This window comes from Ursus maritimus, unplaced genomic scaffold (genome assembly GCF_017311325.1).
Source record: "Ursus maritimus isolate PB19 unplaced genomic scaffold, ASM1731132v1 scaffold_5, whole genome shotgun sequence".
NCBI classification, from domain to species: domain Eukaryota; kingdom Metazoa; phylum Chordata; class Mammalia; order Carnivora; family Ursidae; genus Ursus; species Ursus maritimus.
In genome coordinates, this window is record NW_024426663.1 from 37,673,545 (window position 1) to 37,698,494 (window position 24,950).

Here is a 24,950-nt window from a genome sequence, read left to right on the forward strand (position 1 = left end):
TTGACCACTGCCATCAGCCAACATGACCTAATTGGCATTACAGATTATTTCACTCAACAGAGCCATAAGATACATTCTTTTCACGTGAATATGGTACACTTATGAAGATGTATCGTGAGCCATAAAGCAACTCTTAGAATATTTTTTAAAAGGAATCAAATCATACAAACTATTTACTAACCAAAATGTAATTAGGTTAGAAGTCAGCAACAAAGATCTTTGGACACTAAATATTTGCCCAAATATTTGGACACTAAATCACACACACTGAAAATTACCCATGGATCAAAGACAATGCCAAATAGAGAATTAATAAGTGTTGTGAATTGAATGAAAACAAAGACACAACATTATCAAAATTCGTCGGAATGAAGCTAACACAGTGCTTAAAATGAAATTTGTAGCATTAAAATACCAGTATCAGAAAAGAAGGCCTCAAGTCAGTGACTCCAGCTTGCATTTTAAACTAGAAAAAGAGCAAATTACACCTGAAATAAGTGGAAGAAATAATAAAGAGCAGAAATAAAAAGCAGAAAAACAACAGAGGAAATGCTGATGGAAACAAAATCTGATCTGATTCCTTTTCAATCAGTAAAACTGATTTTAAAAAGACATGTTAACATTAGGAAAGAGAGAGACTATCACTATGTATCTTACTTTCTTAAAATACAAGGGAATTTCCAACTTCCTGCCAACAGATTTCACAACAAATTCCTCTGAAGATGCACAGCGCCAAAGCTTACTCAACAACAACTCACCTGAATAACCCTAAGTCTACTTCTAATATTGATTTGTAATGTAAGAAGGAAATTCCAGGCTCAGGTTGGCTTTACTGTGAAATTCCACTTAACGCTTACGGAAGTAGTAATGACAATCTGATACCCAGTCCTGCAGAAAACGGCAGAGGAGGCAATCAACACTTTCCCACTCAGCCTGTTAGGCCAGCATGGCCTTTATAAACCAAAACCAGAAAGACATGACAGACAAAACTCTGGAAGAGATTACCACCTTTCAGTCATTTAAAAAAAGCTGTAAATATGCAAATGTCTCAGAAATAGGTGAAATTACTACTCAACAGTGATGAGATTTGAAGATTTTCATTTTATTAAAAATATAGCAACACAATAGCAGCATCATTTGATAAATCTTTACTAGTACCACTTAGAAGTAGTCCTACTCACATAAATATACACCACCTAATGCAGCATCTTTATGTTTACATTTTAAACTCTTCCCTTAGTAATCCATAGCATTATGTAAAGAACACTATTGTAAGATTCAGGAGAGTAATATTTAACTATTAAACTGATCTACCTACACAACTACACAATACACCCAAGTGTCATCCTCTGTGGAAATCGGGGAGTTCTGTAGATTGGTCCCCAACGGTCTGCTGCCTGCCACACAACCTCAGATTGGTAGAACTCCATCTCTTCAACTCTAATTCCTTCAGTATGATTTTCATAAATTTGAACTTGCACATATAGTCAAGAAATTATCTATCTAGCAAATAAAAGTTAATCAAGAGTGGAGAAAACTATATTATTCCATTCCAATCCCAGGAAAATAAATCTTAGCAGTAAAATATGTGAAGTTTCCCAAAAGTCAGCAATTTTCAAAATTAAAATGTTAGCTGGATACAAAGTAAATTTAAAAATTAGGCAACAAACTAAAACCCTGCTTTTAAAAACAAGATATTAAGAAATACTACATTAAATATAAACTAATAGTTATAATAAATCAGTTGCTAGGAACTATAAAAATACTTTAAAATAGAATGGAAAGAAATCTAGTTATTACTTATTACCAACCTGAATAGAGGCCAAAAATAATAGCTCCAGCTTTTATTTTTTAAATAATGTATCAATCTTCAAGCAGAATCACCAATAGAAGATTTAAGAAAAACAAATTCATCCATAAACCCAAAATTTAGTAGGGAAGTCAATTTTATTTTAAAAGACTTTATTACATTATACTGGACTACTGCTTCCAGAAATATAATTTAGCCCTTTTAAGAGCACTAACTTTTGAAATTTGAAAAGAAACAATTTTAAATGAATACTACACTCGTTAAACAAACATGAGAATACTAAGTGTGTAAGTAATGAAAATGAAAAAAATTAGCACATAAAGAACATACTTTGTGGAAATGGCTCTACCTCATAACCCACCTAGTTAAAATCAGATATTATCTTTTAGTGAAAATATTATGACTCATTGAAATGTTAAGTTATTCAATGCATTCCTCCAAAAGGACTCATTTTAATAGCTAATTCTACTAAAAAAAAAAAAAAAGATTTAACTCAGATCATATTATAATAGGTTTTTTAAATGTTTAAAAGCCTGTTATTACATACTGTAACTCTTAAAATTAATATCCTCAGAGGTGATATGGATTAAAGGCTTTTTTTAAGTATTAAGATAAAGACAGCAACATATATATAGGAATGAATGAGGTCCTGGAAATAACTAATATCACAAATGAAGTTATTTTCTTCACAAAAAAGGAAGGATTCTAAACATGAGTTCTTATTTTTGAGCATTTCAAAATTTAAGCCTCTGACATTTCTGAAGATCAACACAGCATATATAGGACCTCTTGAATATAAGAATTCTGAACAGTATCACAAGCTGAATAGTGTTTACAATTATAAATTAATTAGATTAGATGGAGAATAATGAGACAATTGCAGAAGTTAAGGATTTATACTTGTTTTCACATATGAAACTAGCCAGTTTACTATGAGGGCCCATCTTAATATAAATAATTCATTATGCATTGCTGACAAGAACAAGAGCATCAACAGAATTTGTCTAAAATGATGAATAGCAACACAATTAAGGAACAGAGTGTACTCTCTATATAATCAAGCTTAAAAAAGATAATTATAGAAGGGATCAAGTATAAAATGGCTGTCTTCTTGGCCTTACCTCAAGTTTTCCTGACAACATCTATCTGGGTTGAAAAAGAATAGCCTTAAAGAAAAAACAAAATGCCTTGAAAGGAAATAAATAAATGGAAACCTACCAGGCTCCTATAAGTGAACAAAGAAAAATTCTTTCTCTCCCTCTCTCTCTCACGCACACACGCGCACACACGCGCACACACACTCACACTCGCTCCAATACCTCCAGGTCCTAGAAAGCTTTGCTTCCCTAAGTCCATTTAAGAGCATTTTTTCACTTTCTCTGGATCTCTTGTATTCCTATTCAATTCATGTCCAACTTTTACAAATCAGTCTTTTAAAAGAAGTATCATTATTTTAAAGCTGAATATCACCAGCAGGAAAAATAATTAGCAGCAAGAACCAAATTGTGTTAACTGCCAACACAGAGAACATTTAAGAGTCCAGAGTACAAGAAATAACTCAAACTTTAAATGATTGTTTTATATACACCACACATTCACTCTCCATGTCGAAACAATCTCTATGCCAACTAAAATAAGATAAACATGATAAACTAAGATGCTGTTTTGAAATGCATAAACAAATACTTTCCTCTAAAATACTTAGCTTTATTAGAGAAATGGTACTAAAAATAACAAAGATTCAAACAACATTTGCTCTATTCTACTTACATATTATAAATAAGACAGCTGTTGATGCAAGACACACACTCCTTCACAATCTTTCCATATGCACCCAAGCATTCTTGTATCAGAATAAACTGTTTACCAGCCAACCGTATGTGGCTGAATGATTAAAATGACCATCTATACTTTACATAGTAAAGCATTTTCAAAAATTTTAATGTACACAGTGACAAAAAGGAAAAAAAAACACAGTAATTCTGAACACATGAAGAGTAATTAAGCAGCTTCATAATCAAACCAGGCTTCATTGTAATAAGGGCAATTCTTTCCATTCTCTACCAAATACCTAAGTTTCAATAGTATTAACATTAAAAGAAAACTCAAGTTGAAACCAAGTAACTGATGTGCCACTCAGTTTTTTAAATCTATAAGTAACTCTTCCCATGAGGTAAGGCAATGGAATAATTTGATTGTATTAGATTGCATTAAAATAATTATACTTGATTTTTTAATAACATGCTAATTAAAAGGTATAACTTTGGGGGGAACAAAACAATAATGAAAAGATTTCTGAAACTATGAGTTATGGCTTTGGGGGAAAATATTAGCAATGCTGTCATTTTACTACTTGCATACTTCTTGCAGAAAGTGAGCCTTAAGAGTAACGGATGACCTGTATTTTAAACTCAAGTAAACATATCCTTAAAACAAATAACCTCATGTGTTCTCCTTTACATAGAATTTCTGCACATCATTTATGAGAAGATGATTAAGAGGTAATAATTAAGGCCATCCAATGGAGACAATGAAAAGTGTTGGCTTTGATTTAAGTAAAGTAAGAACATGCTTCATTTTCAATTATCACAGTATAAAACTGATGGTCCCAAAACTGCATTGTTGTTTTAAGCTCTAAAGTCATTCTTGAAAACAGGACTTCCCTCATGTTAGGGGAACTGTGTAAGAAGCTCTCCTGACATACCACTTGCACACTTCTCTATGGGAGTGAATGGAATATCCACCTACGTTCCATATGAACTAAGAACGACTAGCACGTATAAAATTCTAGAAAACAGCATACCACATTGTAGAAGGCACTAAAGCTTCAGCTTGTGCTCCCATAGCCCATTTTGAAAACCCAGTTATCTTTTTATAATGGCACCTTTGCCACCTACAGCTGACAACACACACTGCAATATTATTCATAATAAGCTTGGAAATGTCAAGAAAGTTCAAAAAGAAATGCTTACTTTGTGGGGAGACCCAATGATTCTACACACTGAATACTAATACATTACTATTAGTATTCAACACGGGTGCTCTTCCTTTTGAAAGAGAACAAGAGCATGCATTGTCAGTTGTTTGTTAATCCACTTATTTAAGCAATTTTAGTCTGTAAAACTATTTTAACAAAAAACTGTTGTCCTAAACAGTGAGCAAAAGAAAACACAATAGTGAGAATTTAACACAATCACCGTAAATCCTGTGAAGTAAATGTTAAAACTTCTTACATACTCTGTACTTACAAGGGTGTGTATATAATTGCACCGATTTCAAGCACATCATCAAATCTGTATATATTGAAATTAAAAAAAAAAAAAAAGTAAAACAATACAAAATTCAGCAACTACCATTTTTTAAAAGAGCTTCCAATGCTTATCTCCAGTCTTTATGGATAGTACAAATTTGGATCTTTGATGTCCCATTTATTTGTAATGGTTCTTGGCAAACACTAACAAACCACATGACAAGTGTGTCAGCCACCATGGAAATGCACAGATTCTAGAAGATGAGGAGTTTGGGTAACACCTGTTATTTTCACGATGTCCATGCTTTATTTCCTTACTCCGTAACAAGATGGCCACAAAGTCACCTAACAACTAGAAAAGCTGTTAGTTTGTATCTTTATGCTCAACTGGATTTCTTCACTGTTTAACATCTTGTTGAGAGAATTAAAAGCTTTGGATTTTATTCCAGCGTGTGTTTAGAGGTGCACTTGTCAGTCCTATACTGCTTCTGTTTTGGTAGAGAGGTTCTCTTCATTTGGCTGACAATTACCATTTTGCTGTACTTTGTTTTCCTCAGTCCTTGGTGCATCCTTGTCATCTACTTCTTTGCCCACGCTTGAATCTGGTTCTTTACTGTGTTCCTTCTCCTACAATGAATATTAAGCCACACATTTAATATTTTTCTCAAGAGTTGCCTACTATTACATCCAGTTATGGCTAAAATACATGTTTCTGTAAACTTAGTAACTAAGTTCATATAAATAAGATATGCAAACATGTATCAGTATGTCCTCTGTACTCCTCATAAAAGGCAGAAATTGTAAATTAAATTAGAATAAAATAGTTGAAAATAAAGTCTAAGAAGTGTTCAGTAAATATTACTGAATTGAAAAAGTGGGGCAGATATGCTGAAAGAGTTAAACAGCTCCCAAAGATGACAGGATAGATTTGTTTTTTTTTTTTTGTTTTGTTTTTTATTACTAATGATTTTTTATTATATTATGTTAGTCACCGTACAGTACATCCCCGGTTTTCGATGTAAGGCTCGATGATTCATTAGTTGCGTATAACACCCAGTGCACCATGCAATATGTGCCCTCCTTACTACCCATCACCGGTCTATCCCATTCCCCCACCCCCCTCCCCTCTGTAGCCCTCATACAGGATAGATTTGTAATCTGGATACCAAAGAAGCAAAATTCAGAGGATGTAGAAAAAGAAATCACTATTCGTCGTAGCAAAGACTGCTCAAGAACACTCTAATTCTGCCCTCAGCTTAAAGGAGCATTACATGAGAACATACGGAACAATGCCTGACACATAGCAATGCTCAAGAGACGTTATCGATGTTACTGATGATGATGATAAACCCCTACCAATATGAGAATAAATAAAATTATAAGCTGAAAGCTCCAGAACTCATAACTGATTTCCAAATACAAATACACTTACTGGAGTAACAAAGCAATTAATGTAATTCATAAGTAGTTAAATATTTATCCCAAATAACACCCTTACTTGGTAGAATCTGGTATTCCATTAATTATTCTAATTCAACAAACCTACTGATTTCAGTATACATCACAAAACCAATGATGACAGAACTTTTGTCAAATTTGCTGAAACAAATCTTTTTCAGGAATACACACACACACACACACACACACACACACACACACACACAGAGGAAAATACCCTCAACCAGAAATCTTCATATAAAATCAAATACATGTTACATGTAAACAGTCTTATTGTATGCCATTCTAGGACTCCCTAAAGTAAGGAATGCATCTGTCTGAGTTTCAGTTAGCTCTTACGTCATCCCTTCAAAAGTTCAGCTTAAAGAAGTTATCAACTGAACAAATATTAAAGGATACCAAAGACATACACGATACCACAGCCCTCAAAAAGCTTTTGGTCTAAATCTAGTTCTATGTAAAAAACAATCCCAATTATTAATTATTCAAAGCCTAAACACTGAATGACTGCTACTTACTTTAAGTGAAGTATTGTTCTTCTCCAACTTTTCCTTTCCATCTCGGTCATTAGAACTCTTTCTTGTAGAGCTTGAACGTTCTCTCTCTCTCCTTTCACTAATGTGGTCCCTTTCTTTTTCTCTCTTTTTATCCTTCTTATTTCTGCTATAAGAATAGTGATAAAATGTCAGTTAACTTCTAAGACATTAAAGACCTACTATGTTATTGACAAAACAGTCTTAACTAACACTAATGCACTGTAAGTAAGCATATCAGTAATCTGGTTTGACCAAGTAACATAAACAGTCCTGTAGCCCCATCTGCTCCAACCCATACCCCAATTAATTTTTTAAAGATGCCCAAGTCTTTTTTTGCAGAGGCCACCATGTGTTCACATAAAACACCATTTGGTATACTTTCAAATGATTTGTTCAAAATTTATTTATCAACTGTAATGAGATGAAAATAAAACCAAATATACGGTTTTTTTTTTTTACCCATCTTTTCAAAGCAAAAAATGAATAAGCAGAAAGGAATGAAAAGGTTAAAGAATTAGAGGCAACTCCCAGGGAGGAATGAATGACTGACTACAAGCAAACCTTGGAATTTCAAATACCCTGTGCTACTGCCCCCATCATTCACCATTACAAAAAGGTCACACCAATTCAAGATTAAAAGTTAAGAGACTACACGAACAGGTTCCATTTATAAAAACAACATACCTTTAGAATTAGAGGGAAAAAACAGTGCATTTCCAATCAGAAGCTTAACACCTTCTACTTTAAAAAGTAGCCTTATAGTGGAATCCTAAGCTTTTTTCTCTTAATAGTAATTCAAAAATAAAGAAAAAGACCAAGAAAACAAATAAAGACACTGAGCAAACAAATGAAAATTTAGTGTAACAAAGGTGGCATCTCAAATCATTGAGGAAAAGATGGTCTTTTATAAAATAAAAGGTTTGGAGACAACTGGATTATTATTTGTTAAGTGATAAAACTGGATCAACATCTCAGGTCTCATTCCACAATATACAACTAAGTCTAAATGGATGAGAGACCTAAATTTTTAAAATAAAAGTGCTAAAAGAAAACATGGGTAATTTTTTTTACTATCTGGGTGAAAAGATTTTTTAACCATAACTAAAAATTCAGGTACAATAAAAGACTGATAAATTTGCCTACATAAACCTTTGCAAGGAAAAAAAAAAGACATTACCATATTCAAAAGAAAAATGACGTATTTGCAACATACGTGTATATCTTTCCACATAATTTTTAAATGTCAAGGGAACAATCACATCAAACTGAGAAAAATTCTTAGGAATAAATTTAACCAAGGAGGCAAAAAATTGCTGAAAAAGATGAAGACAAATAAATAGGAAGACATCCATGTTTATGGATTGGAAGACTTATTATATTGTTAAAATGGCAATAGTACCAAAGCCACCTAGAGATTGAATGCAACCCCTATCAAAACCCCACTGTTGTTGTTACAGAAATACAAAAACCCATCCTAAAATGCATACAGAATCTTGAAGGACATCAAATAGCCAAAACAATCTTAAAAAGAACAAAGTTAGAAGGCACAGCATTCCCAATTTCAAAACTTACTAAACAGAGGTACAGTCATCAAAACAGTACAGTTTTATATAAGGACAGAAAATAAACCAGTGGAATAATCCAGAAGACCCAGAAATAAACTCCCACATATATGGTTCAAATGATTTCTAACAAAGATGCCAAGACCCATTCAATGGGGAAAGGACAATCTTTTCAACAAATGATACTGGGAAAACTGGCTATCCACATGCAGAAGAATGAAGTTGGACCGTGATCTTATACCATATTAAAAAGTTAACTTAAAATGGATCAAAGACCTAAATGTATATGCTAAAACTATAAAATTCTTAGAAGAAAACATAGGAGAAAATCTTCATGACATTGTATTTGGCAACAATTTCTTGGATATGACACCAAAAGCACAGGCACCAAAAGGAAAAAAACAGCTAAATATGACTTCATCAAAATTAAGAACTTTTTTTTTTTATTTTTATTTTTTTATTTTTTTTAAAGATTTTTATTTATTTATTTGACAGAGATAGAGACAGCCAGCGAGAGAGGGAACACAAGCAGGGGAGTGGGAGAGGAAGAAGCAGGCTCCTAGCGGAGGAGCCTGACGTGGGGCTCGATCCCAGAACGCCGGGATCACGCCCTGAGCCGAAGGCAGATGCTTAACCGCTGTGCCACCCAGGTGCCCCATAAACTTTTTTTTTTTTTTTTAAAGATTTTATTTATTTATTCGACAGGATAGAGACAGCCAGCGAGAGAGGGAACACAAGCAGGGGGAGTGGGAGAGGAAGAAGCAGGCTCATAGCAGAAGAGCCTGATGTGGGGCTCGATCCCAGATCGCTGGGATCACGCCCTGAGCCGAAGGCAGACACTTAACCGCTGTGCCACCCACGCGCCCCCAAAATTAAGAACTTTTATGCATCAAAGAATACTATCAAGAAAATGAGAAGACAACCCACAAAATAGGAGAGATATTTGCAAATCATGTAACTGGTACGAGATATATACAGAATTTAAAGAACTCTTGGCAACTTAACAAAATGCAAATAACCCAATTTGGAAATGGGCAAAAAACTTGAAAAGGCATGTGAAATACAAATGATATACGAATAAGATATATCAAATGATCAAATAAGCACACAAAAAGATGTTTAACATCACTATTCGTTAGAAAAACACATATCAAAACCACAACGAGATACCACTACGGACTCAGCAGAATGGCTATAATTAGAGGCAGACAATAACAAGTGTTGCTGAGCAAGGGGAGAAATTGTGGAGTCCTAGCATAGGAGGGAAGCACAGGTGGGAAGGTAGAATGACAAAGGTGCTTGGGAAAACAGTTTGGCAGTTTCTAAAAAGATAAAGAGAGGGGCACCTGGCTGGTTCAGCTGGTACAGCTGGCAACGCTTGGTCTCAGGGTTGTGAGTCTGAGTGCCACCCTGAGTATAGAGATTACTTAGAAAATTAATTAATTAATTGACTCACTGCTCAGCATACTGATTAAAAAAAAAGATAGACAGTACCATAGGACTCAGCAGTTACCACTCCTTAGGCATGTGCCCCAGAGAAATGAAAACACATGTCCACACAAAAACCTGTACATGACTGTTGAAAGCATTACTCATAACAGCTAAAAAATGGAAAAATACTAAAAGTTTACTAAGGAATGGATAAATAAAACATGGTTTTATCCATTCAGTGGAATATTATTCACACAGGTACTGATACAAACTACAACATGAACCTTGAAAACATTATTTAGTCAAAGACAACAGATACAAAACACTACGCATACTGCATGAGTCCATCTATGAGTGTCCAGAACAGGCAAATCCACAGAGACAGTAAGTTAGACTAGTGGCTCCCAGGAGTGAGGGAGAGTAACCGCTTATGGGTATGGGTTTTCAAGTGAAAAAAAATGTTCTGGAATTAAGTAGCAGTGATGGTTGACAATACTGTGAACCTAACTAAAAACCACTGAAGTACACAAAGTGAATTTTATGACATGTGAGTTATTTCTCAATTTAAAAAACAAAACCCAAGGGGCGCCTGAGTGGCTCAGTTGGTTAAGCATCTGCCTTTGGCTCAGGTCATGGTCCCGGGGTCCTGGGATGGAGCCCTGCATTGGGCTCTCTGATCAGCGGGGAGCCTGCTTCTCCCTCTCTCCCTCTCCCTGCCGCTCCCCCAGCCTGTGCTTTCTCCCTCTGCCAAATAAATAAATACAATCTTTTAAATAAATAAATAAACCCAAGGTGTAGGTGGGGCTACAGTCTCTCTCTCTCTCTCTCACACACACACACACACACACACACACACACACACACGCACTATACATAATGTATGCTATCTTTTGTGAAGGAAGAAGGAGACATTCTAATCAATGTATCTGCCTAATTTTGCAAAAAGAAACACAGGAAGGATAAAAAATTCATCACTTACAGAGGGTGGATGGGGTGCAATATAGAAGGAACAGACAAGAAGTGACTTTGTAAACACATCTTTTTGTCTAGTTTGACTTCATAACTGGGAAAGTCTTAACTTTCATGAGTGAAGTATTAAAAATATATGTGGCCCACAACTACAGTATCGTATGCCTTCCATTATTCTCACCTCAAAACAATAACCCACAAAGCAAATAAACATAAGACCTGACCTCTGCTGAGAAAAAACATGCTCCTCTTTACAGTTTGGCAAAGGTTTTTGTGAATTTCTCTTTTCTATGCCTAGAAAACCACAGAAAACCAAATGAAAAACTATGAACGATCACTAAGATGATGGAATGAAAAATAAACACGCAGAATGTAAAAACCTTCCTTTGCAGCACAAACCCAACCTCCAATGAGAGGACATAATGAAAGAAAAGACTTCATTAACAAGAGCAACAACAACAAGGAAGTATCTAGGAAGACACTTAGAGGATGCATAAAATCTGTAAGAAAGAAACACTGAAGTATTCCTAAAAAACACTATGGATGGCTTAAATAAGTAAAAAAGAGGCTGGATAGAAAGACTCACCGTCATAAAGCTTTATTAAAAATATCTATTTATCAATTTTCCCTAGTTTAATTAATAAATTAATGTAACTGTAATACAAATCATCATCAGATTTTATTTCTAGAACCTAAACAAATGACTCTTATTTTCAAATGGAAAAATAAACAGACAAAAAATCAGGAACGCTCACAAAACAGCAGAAGTGTGGGGGACAATCGGCCTTACTAAATGTTAAAAAAATACTATACCATTTGAATAACTGGGGCATTGGTAAATGAATCATCACTCAAACCAACCCAGCAGCAAAGGCCCAGAAATAGACCCAAACACAAAAAGAAATATTTAGTACCTAAAAAGGCAATATAGCAAATCAATGTTAGAAAAATTAAGTTTTTAATAAATGGTACTGATCAAAACAAAATCATATGGAAAAACAAAATTGGACCCACATGCCATACCAGACATAAGGATGAACTCCTAATGGATCAAAGACTTCAATGCAATAAGTAAAACCATAAAATACAAGAAGAAACAATAGGGGGGCATTCTAATATAATCTTGGAATAGAAAAGACCTTTCTAACTTTGTATGACTCAAAATCCAGAAGTCATAGAAGAAAAAATTTGAAGGGTACCTGGCTGGCTCAGTCAGTAGAGCATGTGACACTCAATCTCAGGGTTTTGAGTTTGAGCTCCACGCTGGGTATAGAGTTTACTTTAAAAAAAAAAAAAAAAGGAAAGCGAAAACTTGGGAAATTATTTTTAAAAAAATCCTTTGTAAAATCAAGTCTCATAACATTTTCTGAAAAGAAATGACAAAGTAGGAATGATACCTTGTATAAAATCACTGAAGAATAATCTCCCTAATACAGGGGCGCCTGGCTGACTCAGGAGAGCATGCTACTCTTAATCTCAGGGCCGTGAGTTCAAGCACCATGCTGGGGGTAGAGTTACCAAAAAAAAAAAAAAAAAACCCCCAAAACAAAACAAAACAAAAACAAAATAACAAAACTAAAATAAATAAATAATCACACTAATACAAAAAGAGCCCCTGGAAATAAGAAAATTCTAAAAACAAAGAGCAGACCCCACAAAAAAATGGGCAAAGTATACCAACAATTCATAGAAAAGGAAATACAAATGGCCTTCAAATATATGAAGAGAAAGTCACCTTCATCTTACGAGAAATGCAACTAAAATTACTATATACTGATACCATTTCTCATCTATCAGACAGACAAAAATCCACAACTGTAGTAACATAATACGTTATAGCTGACAGAAAACAGACACTCTCAACAGACACAGCCGGCTGAAGTGCAAATTGCTGGCTATCTTTATGGCGGGCAATAAAGAAACACCTCTCAAAATTATAAAACACACTTAACCTCTGACACAACACCACCTACCACTTCTGGAATTTCCCCACATACCTGCGAAGTTAAGTCCAAAGCTATTCATTACAGTGCTGTCTAATTTATAATAGGAAAATTAAGCAAACCTATTCTACTGCAGGCTGGTTAAATAAACCAAGGTACTACCACACAATGGAAGCCCATGCAGTTCTAAAAAAGAATGAAGCGGCACTCACGGATGAATACATAAAGATCTCCAGGCATTTGGGTGACAAAAAGCAAGGGCAGAACAGTGCGATTTTTGTGCTACCTTTTGCATAAGAAATATGAAAAGAAACTATACATTTCCATCTTGTATATCTCTACACAAATCTAGAAGGATATACAATACAAAAAAGCGAAGTCACTACTTATGGACACAGAGTAGATGACTGCATAGGTGAAGTTAAGACCTCCTGATGTATAACTTTGTATACTGTTGGGCTTTCTAAAACACACAAATGTTTGACATGTTACTCATTCAAAATATAAAGTTTAAAAATAGATCCAAAAGAAAATTTTTCTTCCCCCGCTCCATCCTTGGATTTAGCACACGCTTTCAACCTACCTCCTAGGAGATGGAGATCGAGAAGATTTCCTTTTTATAGTTTTTGATGTTCTTGGTGATCTGGAAGAACTCCTGCTCCTCCTCCTACGCCTTTCCCTGAAAGTCAAAAATATATCATTTAAAAATACAGCAATTTTTAAAAAAGGGCAATTCAAATACACAAAAGCAAAAGGGTCCTTAACGCTCTCAAGTGAGCAGTAGTCTTTAAGACCAGTTTAAACTCATGTCCTTTAACAACATGTTCTATTATCTAATGTTAGTGCAGGTCAAATTTTAAACCATAAATTTTACAGACATGAAAATATGTTCTAAGGTTTTGTAACAGAAAAGGAAGAAGACTCCTTTTCATCTGATTTATTTGAACAATATTTTCCTGAACAGAAAAAATATTAATGGGTATTTCAGATTCTCTCAAGTAGGTTCTTCTCCAGCATCTAAAACATGTTTTGCTTATCCAGATCCTTTGTCCTGCCTCTAGCTCCTTGCTGCCCCACTGTGGATTATTTTATAAAGGATTAAGTTGGCTTGCAAAATGTGAACTTTCCAAATCTAAGCACTCAGAATGTCTCTAAAAAAGCATTTACATTAATCGGTTTTACAGAAAAATTGTTTTACCCTCCAACTTCCTACCATTTTATTGCTCTATTCATTTAAAACTGAGTGCACAAGTTGCTTAGACAGAAGTAAAATAGTTAAAACCTGGGGCTTAAATATGAAATAAAAAGTAACTACTGAATTAACAGTGTTTAGTATTATTAAAAACTATTTTGTTTAACGTATTAGCAAATGATGCATACTCAAAATTACTTCATTTATAAGCATGGTCACAACTGAGAAAAAATGAATTTCAAGATGTCCATAATTCAGGGGATGAGGTAGGAGGACATACTTAAAATGATTAATGTGTCCAACGATCTCACAAGGAGCTCTAATAATTAGTGGCCATATAGGTGAAAGAACCAAATCCCCTAGAATCCAAGTTTTCCATACCACCTCAGTAAGAATATTTGAGGCTAAAGAAGCATTTTGCTTACATTTTTCATTATAAAATAAATATCAGATAATGCTCAGATGTGGTACATACAGTATATGTTAAGGCCAAAATAGCCAAGAACTTTGAAAACACCATCAATTCCAATTCTACCTAAAGTTCTCTCCTCCATTACCCAATTTTATTTCCAAGGCACCCCAAAATTATACTTCCTTATGTGAAAATTAGGTAAAGATATTCCATTCATAGTCAATGGCATTCTGTAACAGCTCAGCGTAATATCATACTTTTTTCACAGCATGAGAATATCAATGTATCTTAGACTCTGTTTACACAAAATAGTTCCGCCCTGACCAGTTCTGTTTAACTTTGTTTGTTCAGGAAGCACTATGTACAGGTGGATATTGAGTAACTAACAGATGATGATAATGAGAGCTAAGGCTAGATAAACAGCAATCAAGAATGTCTATTAGTTGAGAAAGAGGCAGTCAGCGGTAGTATAAGGAACTGTAGTTAGACAGACTTAGGTTTAAATACTAGTTCCACACCTTACCAGCTGCATGACTAGGGTCACGTTACTTAATCTGAGTTTCAGTTTTTCCAACTGGAAGATAGAGTTAGTAACTCCGGCTTGATAGTGTTGTTACGAGGATTTAGGATGAAACCTATAAAGTACCATGCACAGTCTCTTGCACATACTCAGTGTCTATATTTTCTCCTTTCTCCTCACTAGCTTTATTGCTAGTTACTGTAAACATTGAAAGTTGCTTAAATAGGAAAATGTTCTTTAAAAATGTAGATTACAGGACAATGCTGAAAATAAGAATACCAAGTACTCTATTTTTCTGAGTCCTTAAAACGTTTCCTGTTTATGAAACAAATCAGAGCACATGAAAAACAGAAAAATGCTGAAAGATGACAAAGTGTAACTCTTCACCAAGCTCCTATGAAAGCACAAAACATGCCAAACTTCTGAACCTTTAGAAACTAATGTTACTCAGCTTCTTCCCCAGGCCCCAGAGGTTAGGTAAGAATATATGTAGGAATGAATGTAAACATCTGAACTTCTTTAAATGTCAAGCAACTTAAAATGGCCCCGGAAGAAATTAAACATTTCAAAGTCATTCAAAACGTAAATTCAACTGAATTTAAAAGGAATCAAAACACTGTTTTGTGTTATGAAGGGCAATAACTAAACGATGACATAAACATGAAGGTGTGACAGACAATAAAATCACTGTGCAGTAAAGGAACAGTTGCAAGGCTTGACTGATGTCCACAGCAATGAGGCTACATTAATTCTTCAGTTTCTGGTTCAATGTGCTGAAATACGGCAGTGATCTGTTTACTTTAAGCTCCAAGTGAACATACACTGTTGCTTTCAACTTTATGCTTCTGCGGCAGTTTCTTAAAGCAGGTACCAAGTACTGATTAGAGAATTCCCAATTAAACTTAATCTATTAAAAAGAAGAGAAAGAGCTACTGTACTTCTAACATGAAGTGCAGAGCAGACAGAAAACTTCCCCTAAGCTGTGGTATTGTCATACTATGAAACCATGATAATAATAGTCTTCTCACAGATTTACTGTGAGGATTAAATAAGGTTAGTCATGAAAAACTGTGCTGAGACAAAATCTGGCAGTTGGTAAAGCATTCAACAAATGCCTGCAATTATCGTGTATTACCTAACCAAAGACTAGTATTAAGAACAAGCTATGGAAACACAAAGTTAGAAACACAGGAAATACACATTCATCTCCCAATTATCTTCTATGAAAAACCACGTTTAAAATAGCCATAAAACTTGCTAAAATAGGTGTTTTGTTTAGTACTGTTAAGATCTAGTTTAAAACAAGTTAGGAACCTCCATTTACTCAGTTATTGTATCATGTGGAGTAATAGATATAGGTTTAGATCTTGGATCAAGGAAGGTCCTATGTCCTCTTTTTGCAGCTGTTACTATGGCAACCTGCTGCCACCTGGTGGCAGTGTACTTATTAATAGTGGGAACAGTCCTAAGAAAAAAGGTAAAACCTTAACATTGACAGATCAAGGAAAACCAAAATTCACCATCATGCTCTTAACAACATACAGCAGTAAAGACAACTTAAATGAAATTTTAATAATTCTGCATATTAAAATTTACCAAGAGGTAAATTCTTCCATTTAATAAAAAAGGAAGAAAAAAAGAAAAACCTGTCCTTGCCATTTCATCCTCTAAGAAAATCAGCTGCAGCAGCAGCCACTGCCGGCACCAGGGGTTACAAAGGATAGTTAAAACTTTTCAAACAACTTTGCCCAATTATCATCTCTACCACCTCATAGGTTCAATACTGTGGCAAGCACTCTACTAGAGAAATGTTTACTCTGCAATTAGAGGGCAATGTTCTGGTATTATTGTACTATTCACACTTACGTAGAATAATCTCTTTCTCCTTGGTTAAAATTTACATTTTCATTTGTCACCAGTAAACCCCTTGGTAAAAATATTAAACATTATCAAACCTGCTGGAACTTCGAGATCTTCTTGATGCATTATAACTTCTGGGTGGTGTTCTGGATTTTTTATCCTTCTTTCTTTTCTCATCTATCTCTTTGGATCTGTCCTTGTCTCGTTCCTTTTCTTTGTCCTGTTCCTTTTCCTTGTCTCGCTCCTTGTCATGTTCTTTTTCCCGCTCTCTCTCTCTGTCCTTTTCCTTGTCTTTATCCCGGTCCTTTTCCCGTTCTTTATCCCGGTCTTTATCTTTGTTTTTACCCCGTTCCTTTTCTTTTTCACGTTCCTTCTCCCTGTCTCTCTCTTTTTCCCTTTCTTTTTCTCTATCTTTTTCTTTCACTCTTTCCTTTTCCTTGGTCTTTTCTCGGGTGTCTTTTCTCTTGTCCCTTTAAAAACAAAAATAAATAAATGAATTCACAACTAAAATTATTCTACTCCCCAAAAAGGACCTCCCTTTCCTCAACAATTATCAAGCCAAAAAAATTTATAATAGCTTGTAATACATTACATAATTTCTATATAACCCAGGTGTACATGAAGCTATTAGATGAAACAGTCATCCAGTTTAATTACGTATTTTAGAAACCTCATGAATCATTCTGATCAGATTCAAATCGATGGCAATCAATATTAATCACTCTAAAACAATCAGAAAAAAGTTTAATGTCTCTCATTAAAAACCTAAAACACAATTTTTTAACAAATGAAGCCACAAGAAAAATTACCGCTAATTTCCCCAAAACTCACCGTGAACGCGAACGACTCCTTGACTTCCGTCTCTCCCTTGACTTAGAGCGTTTTTTATGTGGGCTCTTAGACCTACGTCTGTCTTTTTGTCTTGAACGTGATCTATTATGGGATCTACTCCTAAAGAAAAACAAGTTGTTAGAATGTCAAAACTTATGCTTAGAATTTCAATTTTTAAAAATTTGTCTTTCAAGTGAGAAAATTTTAAAAACCTATCCCCCAACAGTATTTATCAATATTTTAAAATTCTCTATTACATAATGCCTCAGATTATTTGCAATAAATTATTTATTGGCAACTTTACCAACCAGTTCATTCTCAGAACACAAAGACAGAAAAAGAAATTATTTTCTATGTCAGACTGAAAATGCTATTTTGAAGTGTGGCTTTCTTGTGCTAATTCTTATATGCCTGTTACTGTATGACTTCTCCCACAGAACAAGTTTTTAAACCATAAATTAAATTTAACTCTTGACTTGCATGTAATTGAACTGCTTGTGGTTATACTTTGATAAGAAATAGTGGTTTTCTGGCTCAAGAGTTTCTCTAACTGGCTGTGTGATGTCTGTCATAACTGGCTATGTGATGTCTGTCATAACATATATTAAGAATGTATAAGGAAGGGGCGCCTGGGTAGCGCAGTTGTTAGGCGGCTGCCTTCGGCTCAGGGCGTGATCCTGGCATTCTGGGATGGAGCCCCACATCAGGCTCCTCCGCTGGGAGCCTGCCTCTTCCTCTCCCACTCCCCTGCTGTGTTCCCTCTCTCGCTGGCTGTCTCTCTGTCAAATAAATAAACAAAATCTTTAAAACAAACAAACAAACAAAAAGAATGTATAAGGAAGCACAGTACTAATTACACTGCTAGTGTGATAGGAAAATGAATATTACTCATGAGTTGAAGCCATAGATAACTAAATGTTGGATTTGCAAGACCTCTTGATTTCATAACTATATAAACATAGCTATTAAACTTTAAAAAAAAAATTTTATTTGACAGTGTGAGCACGAGCGGGGGGGAGCGGGGAGGGGAGGGCAGAGGGAGAGGGAGAAGCAGACTCCCAGCTGAGCAGGGAGCCCGCTATGAGGCTCGATCCCAGGACCTGGGATCATGACCTGAGCCGAAGGCAGACGCTTAGCCAACTGAGCCACCCAGGTGCCCCTAATTACTGGAATTCTTTCAGGAAAAATAATGGTTACTCCAATTCTGAAATTCTCTAGGCTCCTTATTCCCACTGAAATAATGCTTATATAACGTGACTTTTATCCTCGTAACTATTAAAATACAACAAAACTGAACGCGCACAAGTAACAAAGTGACGAGACTCACCAGCTCTGGAGAGAAACAATCTGGCTCTGACACTCAGCTCTGCCACATACTAGCTGTGAGAACTCTGGCTACTCACTTATCCTCTCTAAGCCTAGTCTTCATCTACAAGGCTGGAAAATCATACCTACATCGCCTAGGGCTGTCATGAGGACTGAATCAGATGACGAATGAAAGACTACCTAGCAGTCTCGGGCACACAGTAATTGTTCAAAATTCTTAACTCTCAAGATCAGGAGTAACAAATAACATAAATGAAAACTTTAAGTTACAGCTTTATTTAGTCCAAGGAGATCAAATGAACTTCCACAAGTATGCTTTATATAATTAAAATTCATCTTGACAGTCATGTTTTCATGAGTTAACTTAAAACAAATATCTATAAAAGAAATACATACAGTTAAAATGCTTGTGGTATGCTAAGAAGCCAGAAAAATCTTGAGACAATTTTCAATTAATAATGAAATCCTGTTTTTTAAACACATTTTCCAGTTAGAATGTTTCCCAACAGCTAATTCTCAACTGAATCATTTAATGGCTTTAAAAATTATATATTTACCTTCATACCATATTTTTAATACAAGAAGATAAGACACAGTTTGTTGAAATCTCTATTACTAATAACCCAAGAGAGACAGGGTCAAGCGGTAGCTATTAAGGCAAAACTGCAAAACTTAAAAGACATTTTTAATCCATTTACAGACATCCACATAAGGGGAATGTTTTATAAGGCCTTTGCTTCTATGTACTTATTAGAAAGTCTTTACATTTCTGTTCTAGTTAACCCTGCTAAAAATATACATAGTAATTTTGTTTTCCTCAAACACTGCTTTCCAACCTTAATTAAGCAAAGAAACACCTTTTAAAAAATTAAGTATAGCCTTAGTAAGAATTAATTTCAAATAACACTGATCACTTGGCTTCCCACCTCACCCTACAGGTCCTCAGAGTTTGAAAGTCCCAAGAGTAATCACTATATTTTAATTTTGACATTAAATACTTTCATGTCCCTATATCACCAGTCACCTCCAAACAAGTGTTCTGATTAGGAATGTTAAAAGCTTCAGGTCAAGAGCAAATCTAATTCAACCAGAGAGAAAGACTTGGGTTATCATTAGGGGATCTCAGTTCAGTATAATGTGCAAAACCACATTTATAAATTAAACTGTAAATACAGGGCAACTTACCATCATGTCTCATCAAAGTTCAACTCCAAGCCCGCTGTTTCCCATTAAAATATTATAAAATGTCTTATAGTTCCCATGCTGGTCTGTCAAGGTTACTTAACTTTAAAATATAATAATTACAGTACTACCCACGTTTTCTAACACTGTCCTTTGAAAAAAACACATATAAAAATTTGAGCAAAGTCAAAATACACCTCCCCAGTCCTAGCCAAGATCACAGTGACAAGAAACCCCTTCCTGACTTCTACTATCCAAAGGGAAGAAACAGGGAAAGGACAGGGGCTGGAGGAGGGTCCAGAAGCATCTGAGAATGCTGAGAAAGTAGAAGAGGGTGGGCCTTCAAGACCAAAGGCTCCTGCAACTCACACTCCTGCTAATAAGTCTAGTGGGGCAGAGCCAGAGCTGAGAGCAAATCCCACTAGTGGATGAAGCCAAGAAATGCCTGCCATTCCCCTCCCCTACCAGGGAAGTGCCTTTCTTACCAAGATACTTAAGTCAAATATTTTCAGTTAAGGGATTTTCCCCCCTTAAAAAGAACATTTCTTCTTTTGTATTTCTTTATGAATTCAGTAAAGGCTACATGTGTTTTTATACATGTATAAAAATAGTATCAATTTACACACTACATAAATATATGAGTGTTACACGTATGTGCGTATGCCAAAAGCAAGTGATTTCTAATGCTACACAATTATTAGACAAACGTACAGGAAAGCATTCTCATGAACTAAGAACAGTAATTAACAAATTTCATTTTTGACTGAAAAATCCTTCACCTACTAACCTCTGGAAGGGGAAAATATCCAAATATACCTAAAATGATAACAGCAAGCACCTTAAAGCAGACAGTTGAATAAATTTGCTCCAAGAGATACATTTTCACAGAAATTATCAAGGAAATCAAGTTTTGCTTTTTTCCAGCCTTAGAAAACCACTAAGGTATTAGATTTGGAGCACGGCTCTTGTAATCAACACAGAATGAGATTCAGGTCATTGGTCTCTTTCCTCCTCAGAAAAGAAGTAATTACTCTTGAGCTCGACTTTATATTTCCTTTATCTGCTTTACCTTCACCACATCCTGTCAACTTGTAGAAACACCCACAATCTAGTACCACTGCTTCTATACCACTTTCCTTCTCCAACTCTGGCTCTGCTGCTCTAACTTCTTCCTTGTACGTGCAACATCTCCCTTCACTTGGATCTGAACTTGCCTTACTGGATGACCTTGGAAGGAGACAGTAAAACCATATCCCAAAAGAGACCTTACGAATTCAAATTTATGAAAGTATACGCCAATAAACAGCTAAAAGTATAGTTTACTAGAGTCAAACAGAGAACATCATTTTTTCCTATCTCACTGCTTCAATTTCCTTGGTATCATAGAAAAATAGACTAAACTGAGCTTGCTGATGAGGTTCAACTTACAGCATACCTGTTCCCTTTTCCCCTCCTCTCAAACCGTCCTCGTTCCCTAATACCACCACACACACCGTGCACACACGCGCACATACGCTTCGCCTCTTCTCTTTAGACCTAAGGATGTATGTACATATTAACACGCAATTAGGATTCACTATACACATTCTCGTATTTCAGTAACACCTCCCCCTCCATATCTTGAAGACAGTAAATTTCCCACTTTAAACTCGATTCTTAGGGCACTTCCAAATCAAAATTCTGTTTCAAATTCACATTTTGTGCTCCACTTCACACCAAGTACAACACAACAGATTTTTTTATTATTTTCTTTTAGATTTTATTTATTTATTTGACACAGAGAGTGCGTAAGCAGGGGGAGGGAGAGAGAGAAGCAGGCTCCCCACAGAGCAGGGAGCCCACTGTAGGGCTCGATCCCAGGACCCTGAGCTGAAGGCAGACGTTTAACGTACTGAGCCACCCAGGCGCCCCCACAACAGATTTAAAAGAAAATTAAAAAGACAGAACTATGTTCCAAAGTAAGATAAACAGAACACAAACAGAGCTTAAGCATAATACAATAGCTGGAGCTAAAGCTGCAGTTACTGCTGTGTTTCAGGTCCCAAAGTGGGTGCAGGAGGCTCTTACCATTAAGAATACCAAAGATTTAAAGCACCTCACTTGGCTTCAAGAAAAAGAATGAAAAGTTTCTGCCAGTTGTATAAAGACTAGTTTATTCTTAGAAGAATCAGCAACAGAGACCTTAAGATAGAAAACCATCTACTATAACTGAAAATTGAGATAATAAAAATTATATATTAGTTAGATAAAATTTCATTCTTAACTACATTATTATAATTAAAGCAACATTTAATGATAAGCATAATTCCTGGGGAACTCTGCTGAAGTTTCTAAACTCTGTAAACAAAAACTAAGAAAATCTTAACTATTTTAAATACAAGACCAAAAAAATTTTAAATATGATAGCAGAAATTCTCACCTGTGTTTTGACTGTGACCTTTTTCGTCTAGAATGGGATTTTGAGCTAGACCTGGATTTTGAACGAGTGTGGGAACGAGATCGACCGCCTTTTCTTTCATTGCTCTTTCCAGACTCTGGGAGGAAAAAACCACTTTGCAGTGTAAGCTCAGAACAATTAAAGATCCCAGTTAATAATCAGGCACAAGTGGAATGTACCACATATAGTGCAAGGGGCCTACTCTCTGTACATCCTCCTCCTGTGCAATTATCCTTCAGAAACATCCAAGAAAGTCATTGCATAAACTCGTTGAGTGCAGCCACCCTGCAGCAGTACATATAAACCAGATGATTATAAACAGCTGTTCGTAATATTTTGTTGCTGCCATAATGTACGATTATAACACGTCTGTAATTCCTATGACAGTGATTTTAAATCTTCTCTCCATTTATTTTGCTAGCAGTGAAGCTTAAATTCTGAGTGCTAATGTAGTAAATTTGCTCAACTGTAAACCACCTACACATTTTGAGATTGGATTTTTAACTTTCAGTAAGCAACACAGAAATCTGAATAGGTGTTCCTTTACCTTGCTCAACAGTCTTTGTATTTTGCCGATCACGGGCTCTCTTTCCTTTTTTAAAATGAAAACTTAGAAGGAAAGTGAACCTGCTTGATCATAACATTTTTTATATTTATTCTGATTTTCAGCCTCACAATAACATGTATACTTTGCTTTAAGCCAATCAGCGTGAGCACTGACTTTGCTACAAAAACATAAAGAACTGATTAACTGAAGCTAATGTGCCTCAATTCAGTATCATGGGAAAACACAACATGTGTGCTAACCAGTTCTTTGACCTCTGACACTAGTAAGTCACTTACTCTTTCTCGAGTTTCAGTCTTCTTGTTTGTAAAACGAAGAGACTAAACAAGATAATTTCTAAAATTCCTTCCAGTTCTACAGTTCTATGATCTTAAACTGTGACCTATGTAACAACACTGTGGCCTTACCTGGTTCAATGGCTGCTGAGATAAAGGACTGAGCCTCTCGTACTCGCTTCATTACTTCTTCTAACTCCTTAGCTGCAGCCTGAGGTGTCATCTCAGGGGGTTTTACTATTGCATTGTTGGAGTGATTAATTCTAAATTAAAAATATTAGCATATCACAAATACACACCATATTTTACAAAACATGAAACAAATGTTTATGATACACTTATTTATAAATCTGAGGACATCTCGAAAGCACATTAAGAATGATACAGCTAAATACAGAATAATCAAAACCATGATTAATCTCATTACCACCCATCTTTATCTCTTGCTAACAGAGCCAAAAGCAAGGAAAGAAGAAAGAAAAACTGAACCCTAGCTGACTCTTTAACAACTTGAATATACCAGGACAAGTGCTTTTCCACACAACTTAGAATTATAATCAATTAAAATGCTGACACCAATATAAAAATGCATCATTTCTCATCTTGAATTCTAAGTTTTCGTTGAAATCTGTACACGCTGGGAGAATGCAGGAGAGGCTGTATATGTGCACAATTTTAATCAACCCTGGACCATGGTGAGTCAGATATAGCTTCAAATATGGGAGGCACCTGATAAAACTCCTCCCTACTAGGTAAGAAGTGGTTTCTCTAATGCACATAAATGAATCTGGTGAGTCTCACTTTACCCCCTTCACACTGAGAAGACAAGCATTCACTAATAAGAGATATTTTATCCTTTCATAGCTAAATCCTGATCAAGCTGTATAACTAAGGCAATTACCTATGAAATTCAGATAAAACTGCTGCCTCAATAATCTGCAAGAAACAGAATTTCTGGTCTTGAGTATGTAAAGTCCATACCAATTTTTCATTTTGCAAAAAAGGATATGAGAAAATATTAAAACTCAAAATGTATGATTTAAAACACTTCTGGATACTTAATATTATTTTCCTTCTGTGATTTTAGATTTACCAAAATTCTTATTATAGTATTACTCTAAGTCCATCTTGTATGTTCAATCATCCATTAGTCTACTCATAATGCAAGCCCAACGTGCTTTATTAGAGCTTATGGGAAAAGACCTAAAATCATTATATAGGGTATATAAATATTGTTAATATCAAATTAGATCTTATAAAATAGAAAATATGTTTTCAAATACAACTTTAAAGGCTAAAATAGTAAGTAACTCATGTATTTCATTTATACTTAACACAAAGTCTTCCTTTCCACAAATTGCCAATTACTATTAAAAAGAAAAAAAAAAAAA

At 35.2% G+C, this 24,950-nt stretch overlaps 1 protein-coding gene across 3 annotated transcripts in view; it reads right to left on the minus strand.

Moving 5' to 3' along the window:
• Positions 1-3,734: 3,734 nt before the first annotated feature.
• The window catches only part of SREK1 (splicing regulatory glutamic acid and lysine rich protein 1), a 41,664-nt gene continuing 20,448 nt past the window's right edge, over positions 3,735-24,950 (minus strand). For 2 of the 3 annotated variants that reach the window (XM_008691347.2, XM_008691349.2), the window contains 7 exons: positions 23,692-23,822; positions 22,702-22,816; positions 17,775-17,894; positions 17,039-17,413; positions 13,543-13,638; positions 7,037-7,181; positions 3,735-5,687 (listed from right to left, as the gene is read on the minus strand). In XM_008691347.2, coding sequence (XP_008689569.2) covers positions 5,538-5,687; positions 7,037-7,181; positions 13,543-13,638; positions 17,039-17,413; positions 17,775-17,894; positions 22,702-22,816; positions 23,692-23,822 — 1,132 coding nt within the window. In that variant the 3' untranslated portion in view covers positions 3,735-5,537. The remainder of the gene's footprint in view (positions 5,688-7,036; positions 7,182-13,542; positions 13,639-17,038; positions 17,414-17,774; positions 17,895-22,701; positions 22,817-23,691; positions 23,823-24,950) is intronic. The other variant, XM_008691348.2, reaches the window with a different exon arrangement.